General features: G+C 42.5%; 1 protein-coding gene across 1 annotated transcript; it reads left to right on the top strand.

Annotated features, from left to right (window-relative positions):
- Positions 1–9,232: 9,232 nt before the first annotated feature.
- On the top strand, positions 9,233–10,324 carry GPR68 (G protein-coupled receptor 68). The gene has a single exon (XM_036769514.1). It carries the CDS (start codon positions 9,233–9,235, stop codon positions 10,322–10,324), a length of 1,092 nt encoding a protein of 363 aa, XP_036625409.1.
- The last annotated feature ends 206 nt before the right edge of the window (positions 10,325–10,530 follow it).

Here is a 10,530-nt window from a genome sequence, read left to right as displayed (position 1 = left end):
TAGATTGCTTTTCTTCTTCCAGACACAATGCTTTGCTACCAAAAAAGCATTACTAGAAGTCTTTTGTTGTATATGGGGATGGCTTTAGGATCAATGACCTCCTCGGAATATAAGCTTGGTAGGGGAATCTTTGGGTCCAAGAGTAGGAATATTTTAGTCACTAAAATTTCACCTCTGTATCCTCGGCACTTTACACAAGACAGTATGGTCTAAGCCTCAGTTTCATCGGCTGTAAAATGTGAGTTATAATATTTTTGATCAGTTGTCATGAGGAGAGTGCTCTGGAAGCCTTAAAGAGCCTTTAAAATTTGAGCCATTGCTTTTATTGCTAGTTGTAGGCTAAGAGCAACATCTCCACATATGGTGGTTAGTTCCACACTTCCAGTTCTATGAATAGAGGAACCAAGAAAATGGCTTGCCTAACATGACACAGGAAAAGACAGTAAACTCCCTAGCACACCCAGAATGTCCATTTGTATAAAGCTGTAGCCACAGAACCGGCTGTCTGGAAGGGATATAGCAAAGACTGAAAAGAAAAGGGAAAAGACATAGCTAGTCAATTTCTCAAAGGCCATTATGGCTTGGTACTATTGAATAGAATTTAATCTGAAAACATTTGGGTCATTGGGCCTCTTGAAACTCCATTTTGTGCCTTGCCGATTTATCTACCACATGATGCTGTGTTATAATTATATGTTTAAGTTTTATCCTCCTACTAGGCTACATGCTTTATAGGGGCAAGAATCGTGTCTTATTTCAACTTTGTACCTTCTTTAGTACCTGGCAAAATGCTTTGCACACACGTTTGTTGAATGAATAAACATTGAGACACAGACCCACACCATCCAAGCCGAGAATGAAACTCTCTTTCCTCCTGATTCACTTGAGAAGATTCATGAGGATTGCTTTTAGGGCCATTATGACCTTCTCTAGATTCATTTGAGGAGCTCCTCAGGAGCTTCTGCATTCTGAAATAAAGCTTGGGATTCCAGGAAAACACCCTCACCAACTGAAAGAGGAACATTGAATTATCATCATGATAAGCTAAGACTTGACGTACTTGTGTTATTAATTTGATCTGACTGAAAACTTTTGCATGTTGGAAGTTTGAATGAAATCTCCACCTCCAAGGGAAAATCAATCCATTACGTCCTTTGAGAAATTGTCTTTTCTCTTTTCAGTCTTTGCTATACCCCTTCCAGAGAGCCCAGTTCTGTGGCTATACCTTTATACAAATGGACATTTTGGGTGTGCTAGGGAGTTTACCATCTTTTCCTGTGTCATGTTAGCCAAGCCATTTTCTTGGTTCCTCTATCCGTAGAACTGGAAGTGTGGAACTAACCACCATATGTGGAGATGTGGCTCTTAGCCTACAACTAGCAACAAAAGCAATGGCTCAAATTTTAAAGGCTCTTTAAGGCTTCCAGAGCACTCTCCTCATGACAACCTTCTGAGGTAGGGATCGAAAATATCATAGTTCACATTTTATAGCTGATGAAACTGAGGCTTAGAGCGGTAACATGACTTGTTCCAAGTCACAAAGCTAATGCTCAAGCTAGGATTCCAACCCAAGTCTACTGACTTCGAGTCTAATAGAATCACATAATCATTGAGTTGGAAGAGATCTCCAAGGCCATCCATGTTAGAGTGTTGGGTTCAGTTCTGGGTACCACATTCAAAAGGGATATTGACAAGTTGGCCATGTCTAGAGGATGGTGAGGGGTTGGGAGATAATGAATCCATTGAAAAAAATGGGCATGTTTAACCCAAAGATGAAAAGACTCTGTGGGGGGAGGCATTGGGAAAAGGAATATGAAAGCTGTCTTCAGCTATATGAGGGCAGTCATGTGGGAGAGACATTGGATTTAGACTACTTGGTCCAAGAGGGTAAAAGTAGGGGAGATGGGTAAAAGAGGTACATTTAGTCTTATCTATGGAAATCTAAGGATCAGAGCTGAGTGGATGAGTAGATAAGTTAAGTTTTAGTTTCTTTTTTTTTTTAGCATTGGGGCTAGTGGTATACTGACAATTCATATTCTTTCCCTTGAGTCTCCTTCTGACAAATAAAAATAATAATTCACATTTACATAGCGCTTTAAGGTTTGCAAAGGGATTACATACATTCTCTCCTTTGCTCCTCACAAGAGCCCTGGGAGGTAGGTATCATCACTACTGTTGCTGTTTAGTCATTTCAGTCACGTCCAACTCTTTGTGACCCCATTTGGGGTTTTCTTGGCAAAGATACTGGAGCAGTTTGACATTTTCTTTTCCAGCTCATTTTATAGATTTACTGTTAATTAGAAGCCTACTAAGCAGAACATTGAATTAATTGGAATTTTTCTTCTACCCTTTTTAGAAGAGACCAGCTCCCCCATAGAGCAGGTAGGTGGCACAGTGAATAGAGGTCTGCAATTCAGGTCAGGACGACTTGGGTTCAAACACTTACTAGCTGTGTGACCCTGGGCAAATTACCTAATCTCTGTTTGCCTCAGTTTCATCAATTGTAAAACTAGGATAATAAGAGCACCTACCTCCCAGGGTTGTTGTGAGGTTCGAATGTGATATTACTTGTAAAGTGCTTAATACAGTGCCTGGCACATAGTAGGTGCTTAATAAATGTTTACTGACTGACTGAGATCCCAGAGAAATTCTTAAGTCTCTAAGATTTTGTGGGCATGGCCACTTGAGAAGTGTTTCTTCCTTCTCCAGCTCACACCTTGTTGGGAAACAACATGACCCACACACAAGCTTAACAGAAGCTCTACAGAATTGTCATTTGTCAATTGACAGCTTTAGACCAGCTTCCTCCAGCCAATCTAACACTTCCATCAGTCTCCTCATGTTCCTCCAGCATCTTACCAAAGACAATGACGTCGTCGAGGTACGCTAAAGGTTCCAGATAGTTCATATCCCCAACCACTTTCTCCATCAGCCTTTGGAAGATAGGTCATGCCTCAGAGACAGGTTGGGGCCTTTGCTCGAGCTGGTAAAACTGCAGTTAGATAGATGAAAGCAGTCTTCCTTGTTTCCCCAGACACTAAATCTGGTAGTAACCTGCTACACAAGTCCAAGGCTGACAATCCAGGTCATTGCGTCCATGTTACAAAATGTACTGGTCCTTTTGTTCAGAGTTTGGAAATCAACACACATTTTCTTAGGCACCACCACTCTAGGTGGTGCAGAAGGGCTTCTGGATTCTGTGATGATGGCATTCCTTTGAGATGGTTTCTGAGATCTCCCATCATAGACCGAGGAGTCTCTGTAGCTCTTTCTCTGAATGGTCTAGAATCAGTGAGCTCAAACATTCCATATTTCACTCATGCAATCAGAATACATCTGTCCTCTTGCTGAATTCCAGCCCCAACCTATCTTTCCACTCTTGTGGTACTGGGGAGTCCCCAAAGTCAAATACCTCAGGATCAGGTGCACAGGGTGAGCAGTTGGGGCTACAGTGATGTTCACTGGAATCTGTTGTCTCTATCCTATTGTAAGACTCTGCAAAGTCTGCACGGATGATCAAAGTGTACAGGTATTGCAATATCCCACTAAAACTTTGAAGAATAGAATAAGTTCCAATAAATACCAACATTCTGATGAGTGTTGGAGGGTCTGGATGGACCAGCGCCAGAATGTCCACTTTTCTGTTGCCTCCTAGATATATCCCATGTATGGATAGTCTTCATCATTCAAACCACCAAATCCAAGCCCTGTCATATACTTTAAAGACACTTTGCCCTAATACCAGTCATAAAAAGATTAGAAATGATGGTAGCTTGAGAGCCACTCATTCATTATCTCTTTCATCATCCATAGAGATCTATGGCCCATGCTTGTGTGAGCGGCAGGGCAGGGTTGGGGAGAGCAGGAGAGGAGAAAGTCAGGCTCTTCTCTCCTTGGTTTTGGCAGTCTCTCTGATCTCTTGAGTGTCTTTGGGCCCTGCAGCTGCTTCAAGCACTTCTGGCTTCAAGCTTTGAGAGAGGAGATGGATGATGCCGATCCTGCTTCAGGTTGCTGGAGGGAAAATAACACTCTGAAAGAAATTGACATGAAAGGAACTAACATCATGTCCCCATCACGTCCTTATCCCTAGTTTGCTGTACTAGAGACTTCAAGGAATTTTCCCTTCAGTGATACCTGGGACTCTCTCAATTGAACTGAGTTATCTAGTTCCCAACTGGAGAGCTCCTTCACTCTGTACTGTCTAGTATTTTGTTGTTGTTGAGTCATTTTCCAATTGTCTGACTCTTAATGACCCCGTTTGAGATTTTCTTGGCAAAGATACTGGAGTGGTTTGCCATTTCCTTCTGTAGCTTATTTTACAGATAAGGAAACTGAGGCAAACTGGGTTAAATGACTTGCCCAGGGTCACATAGCTAGGAAGTGTCTGAATCTAGCTTTGAACACTAGAAGATGAGTCTTCCTGACTCCAGGCCTGGCACTCTAGCCACTGCACCATCTAGCTGCCTTCACTGTCTGGTATATATTCTACTATATATACTTTCCCTTATTTCTGGTTTGTTGTGGACTTGGATAAATGGGCTTCTTTGCTTTAAAAAAAACCAGATTCTTACATATTATAGAGTCTCAACATTATAAGGGGCATCCTGCTATAAGTAGAAAGAATACTCGAGTTGAAGTAGAAATGCGAGGTATTATTATTATAATGAAGGCTGAAACAAATTGGGGACTGTTAGTTAACTTTCAAGTGATCCAGACAATTAAATTTAATTAAATCGCTGTCCCCGTTGCTCCAAGCATCCAGCAATCAACATGTTTCCTTCTAGTGCTTTCCTTCATTCTAATTCCTTCCCTTGCTCCTGAGAAATGCAGGGTGCTCCCCTGGTAATGGTTCACTGGCTTCTTTCGTTACTTCCCACTTCCCGAAAAAGTGTCCCAGAAATCACTGAAGGGAAAATTCCCTGCAGTCTTTAGTACCCCGAGCTGGGGATAGGGACATGACACTGGTTCCTTTCATGTCGGTTTCTTCCAGAGTATTATTTTCTCTCTAAGAAACCTGAAGTGGGATTGGCATCACCCGTCTCCTCTCTTGGAGCTGGAAGCCAGAAGCATCTGAAGCAACTGCAGAACCCACAGGAAAAATACTTCTGTCACCTACTCCCACTGACCAGGTACCCTCCCTGCCCCCCAAGAAGGACCATGCTCTGCATGTTTGATTTTTGTTCTACGTTACTATCAGATTAATTCCAGCAAAGATTCAAGTGGAAATATAAACATTAACATTATGAAGGCCAGCTAAAGGTCCGCACTGCTATTGACCACTTTATTTTTTCCCCCACAGTCTTTTATGAGAGTCTCCGGAGGAGGAAGTTTAATTGAGCCTTAGTGTCTAGGCCAAAGGACCACCTGATGGATGAGATCACTTTAAAGCACAAGGTAGGATTTAAGTCCCTTCAAATAGGGTGCAAAATATACCATACTCTTACCTTCTTTGGGATGGGGTCTGGAGGGCTGGACCTGGAGTCAGGAAGACCTGAGTTCAAATTTATCCTTGAATACTTCCTAGCTGTGTAACTCTGAATAAGTTAATCAGCCTCTGTTTGTCTCAGTTTCTTTAGCTGTAAAATGGGGATAGTAATAGTCCCTACTTCCCAGAGTTGTTGTGAAGATCAAATGAGATGATATTTATAAGGTACTTGGCATACTTTTTGTTGTTTTTCAGTCATTCTGATTCTTCACGACCCCATTTGGGGTTTTCTTGGCAAAATTACTGGAGTGGTTTGCCATTTCCTTCTCCAGCTCATTTTACAGATGAGGAAACTGAGGCAAACAGGGTGAAGTGACTTGCCCAGGGTCACACAGCTAGGAAGTATCTAAAGCCAGATTTGAATTTAGGAAGAGGAGTCTTCCTGACACCAGGCCTGGCACTCTATTCACTTCCCTACCTAACTGCCCACCTTGTACAGTGCCTGGCACTTAATTAAGTACTTAAAAAATGCTTGGTTCCTTCCCTCTTTGTCAAGGTTGTACTGACAATGTTCCCATACTCCAGAGGGGAAAATCAAGACCTAAAGTTAGCATACGACATCTTCTAGTTAGGATCATAGCTGATTGTCTCTTAGCCACTCTGGGACTTCTTTTCTAAACAGGAAGGGTATCAGCTGACATTTAATACTTTAGAGAATTCTCAAGCCTTCCACTAGATAGACGGAGCATTTATTAAGTGCTTACTATGTGCCAAGCAATATACTACATGCCCGGAATTTAAATACAAGCAACAAAGACCATCCTTACCCTCAAAGAGCTTACGTTCTAATGGGAGAACACATAAAAGGCTGCTAGGAAGTATTTGTGTTGGTGGAGAGCTATGAGGTTATCCGCAAAGGTGCGAAGACTGCTGGGGAGGAGCTAGAAAAGTTTAAAGTCTGGAAAAGAGCCAGGAAGGAGATGAGCACGGCCTGGGAACCTCACAAAATGGTGGTCTGAGCCAAAGACTCACCGGAGGACAGGGCCACAGGGCAAAGCCTGATGAGGAAGAGGTGGAAAAGTCCGCAGAGTCAGGAGTAGAGTCAGGAGCAAAGATGTTTCCAATGCCCTTGGTATCTGTGATGAGAAACTGCATTTCCTGCAAATTAAAGCAACGCTGAGACACCACCTCACACCTATCAGAGTGGTTAACATGACGGACAAGGAAAATGATAAATGCTGGAGGGGTATGTGGAAAAATAGGGATGTTAGTGTGCTGTTGGTGGAGTAGTGAGCTGGTCCAACCATTCTGGAGAATAATTTGATACTGTGCCCAAAGGGCTATAAAACCACGTATACCTTTTGAACCAGCAATACCACGACTAGGTCTATTTCCCAAAGTGACTGAAGAAAAGGGAAAATAATCTATGTGTACAAAAATATTTATGACAGCTCTTTTTTGTGGTGGCAAAGAATTAGAAATTATAGGGATGTCCATCAACTGGGGAATGACCGAACAAGTTATTGCGTATGATTGAGATGGAATACTATTGTGCTATAAGAAATGATAAAGAGGATGGTTTCAGAAAAACTGGAAGAGACTTACATGAATTGATACAAAGTGTGGTGAGCAGAACCAGAAGAACATCGTACACAGTAACAGCAACGTGGTAACAGTAATCAACTGGGAATGATTGAGCTACTCTGATCAACACGACGATCCGCAACAATTCCAAAGGACTCATGATGAGACGCGCTATCCACCTTCAGAAAGAAAAGAATTGATGAACTCTGAGTGTAGATTGAAGCGTATTTTTTGCACTTTATTTTTTATTTTTTTTGCAACATGACTAATATGGAAATCTGTTTTGCATGAGTTCACACCTACAGTTGGTATCCTACTGCTTCTCAATGGGCGAGGGAAGGGCTGAAGTCAGGAAGAGAATTTGGAACTCAAAATATAAAAAAAACAAATATTATGAGAAAAATGACAGCTTCCAGTTTAAAAAATTGTATTTCCTACTCAACAGAGATAAAAGGAGGTAGTGACTGATGGCTGATCAGTTCCCAAGTTCCCATAAAATCATAAGATCAAATCTCTGAAAGAGAATTTAGAGGTGATCTAGTCCACCCCGCTCATTTTACCATTGAGGAAACAGATCTAAAAAGGTGAAGTGATTTACACAAGTAATAAGTAACAGGGCAAATTTGAATTCAGTTACTGTAACTCCAAACCTAGTTTTCTCTCACCAAAAAGGAGCCTCATCCATGAGGATCTTTATCAAGATTTAAGCCACTTCTGGGGCTATCCTGAGAAGAGCTAGAGTGATGATGACAAACTTAGTTCTTAATGGCTTAATTGATTCTCATAAATCATTTCTTATGTTCATGAAGCTTAATGCTTGTCACTCTCCTTAATATTTGTCATGAAATTTTAAGTATGATTATCTTTTTCTATTTTATTTTTGCTTATTTTTATTTTATTTTTTCACATTTTAAAAAATTCTGAACTTTAGCATCAACTAAAGTGAGTGTTTCAACATACACAGTAGAGTAGAAAGAAAGGGTTATACGTAAAGCTGTGCATCTGTTATGGACAGCTTGCTTTTCTCTTTATATGACAAATGTATCATGTTACTTTCAAGTCTGCCCTTCTTGCCCGGGATTCCTTCTGGCTTTCCTTCTGTTCTCTTCTGTGCATTTCAAAAAAAATGTTTCTATTCCTGTTTTCTATTTTGTCTTTTGGGGGAACAACTTTATCCCTAGATCCCCTCTTTCTGCCTTCCCCCCTCCCAAACTGAGAAAAAAAGAAAAACAACACATTAGTAACAAATATGTAGTCAAGCAAAACAAATCTCAAATTGGCAGTGTCCAAAAATGTATCTCTCATTCTCTACCTTGAACCCATCATCTCTCTGTCAGGAGGCAGGTAGCATGTTTCATCATAAATCTTATGGAATTATTGTTGGACATCAGAACCCCAGTGTCTTTCAGAGTTGTTTGTCTTTACAATATTGTTCTTATTATACGAATGTTCTCCTGGTTCTGCTCACTTCACTCTGTATCAGTTCATACAAGTCTTCCCAAGCTTCTCTGAAATAGTATTCCACCACATTTATGTACCGTAATTTGTTCAGCTGATCCCCAATGGATACCCCTTACTATTTCTTTGACGCCATAAAAGAACACCATAACTGCTTTTTGATTTTCCCTGTCTGTCTTCAATTTCTTCAAAGTATAGAGCCAGTAGACGTATTTCTAGATCTCAAGGTATGCACAATTTAAAAACTTTTGGAGCATGGTTCCAAATTGCTTTCCAGAATGGGATAGACCAGTTCACAGCACCACCAAAAATGTGTTTAAATGTTTTTGTACTTATTTGTACTCTTTGGACCCCTTGTTGAGCCTATAGTATGGAAGCCAGGCTCAGCACTGGAGACTCTCTGGCAGTGATACCTGCTTCTCATACCCCAGTGGGGAACCACAGACTGCCATAGCCAAGGCAGGAGAGAGTAGGGGGAGCAATTGGGTGGGTCACCTTTTAGTGTCCTGGGGTTGGAGGAGGGATAAACACCCAAGTATCTTTATTGATCTAGATGCTTTAGAGAACATTGAATACTAACCCTTCTGAGGACCTTTCTCTGTTTGGCTTTTAGGTGTATGTGTTCCAGTGATAACAACAACCCTTTGGCCATGACCTAGAGGTAGCATGGACCCCAAACTCCAAGTCCCCAGAAACAAAATGGGACTGAGAAAGGCAGACTATCTTTTAATTCCTTGAAGGGAAAAGTCTTCTTTGGTCCAGAAGATGGGGAATATTACAATGGGCGATTCCCCTAGTAACTGTACCATTGACCATACCATTCACCAGACTCTGGCTCCAGTGATATATATTTTGGTGTTGGTGGTAGGCTTCCCAGCCAATTGCCTCTCTCTGTACTACGGCTATCTGCAGATCAAGGCCAAGAATGAATTGGGGGTCTACCTCTGCAATCTGACCGTGGCTGACCTCCTCTACATCTGCTCCCTGCCCTTCTGGCTCCAGTATGTTCTGCAGCATGATGACTGGGCCCATGGAGACCTGTCTTGTAAGATCTGTGGCATTCTCCTCTACGAGAACATTTACATCAGCGTGGGCTTTCTCTGCTGCATTTCCATCGACAGGTACCTGGCAGTGGCCCATCCTTTTCGCTTTCACCAGTTCCGCACTGTGAAGGCTGCTGCCGGGGTCAGCTTGGTGATCTGGGTCAAGGAGCTCCTGGTCGGTGTCATTTTCCTCATCCCTAATGAAGTCATGGAGGATGAGGACCGACATCGGGTCTGCTTTGAGCATTATCCCATCCAGTCGTGGCAGCGGAGCATCAATTATTACCGGTTCTCCGTGGGTTTCCTCTTTCCCATTTGCTTGCTCTTCTTCTCCTACTGGGGAATCCTACGGGCTGTGCGGAGAAGCCACGGCACTCAGAAGAACAGAAAAGATCAAATCCAGAGACTGGTATTGAGTACCATGATTATCTTCCTGGCCTGCTTTCTGCCCTACCACGTCCTGCTGCTCGTGCGCAGCCTATGGGAAGATAACTGTGAGTTCGCCAAGGGCATCTTCAATATCTACCACTTCTCCCTTCTCCTGACCAGTTTCAACTGTGTGGCTGACCCGGTGCTATACTGTTTTGTGAGTGAGAATACCCATAGGGACATGGCCAGGTTGCGCGATTCTTGCTTTGGCTTTCTGACCTGCTCTGGGAAGAAAGGATCCAAGGAGTCCTACCAACTGAGCAGCCCAGGGGCCTCTGGGAAAAATGAAACCCGGAGGGAGGAGCCTGAGCTGCTAACTAAACTCCACTCACCAGGCCAGGTCATTTCCTCTCCTGGAATGGGAGGGACTAGCCAGGAATGTTAGACCAGGCCAAGTAATTCAGCCTAGAGGTACCAGTGATGTGATCTGTGGGCTGGAGCTGTCTTCTCTCCAAAAGGGCAACTGGCTTCAATTCTAACACCTAGGTCACCTACAGGCTCTCCCTCTAGAAAATTGCATGAAAATGAGCCATGGACATATGCTGCAGTTCAGCCAGGATCTCCTACCCCTGACATCCACCCCCTGATTGC

The sequence above is a fragment of the Trichosurus vulpecula genome, chromosome 8 (assembly GCF_011100635.1).
Source record: "Trichosurus vulpecula isolate mTriVul1 chromosome 8, mTriVul1.pri, whole genome shotgun sequence".
Taxonomy (NCBI): Eukaryota; Metazoa; Chordata; class Mammalia; order Diprotodontia; family Phalangeridae; genus Trichosurus; species Trichosurus vulpecula.
Note: the sequence above shows the minus strand (reverse complement) of the source record. Positions and strands in the feature narration are given on the sequence as shown.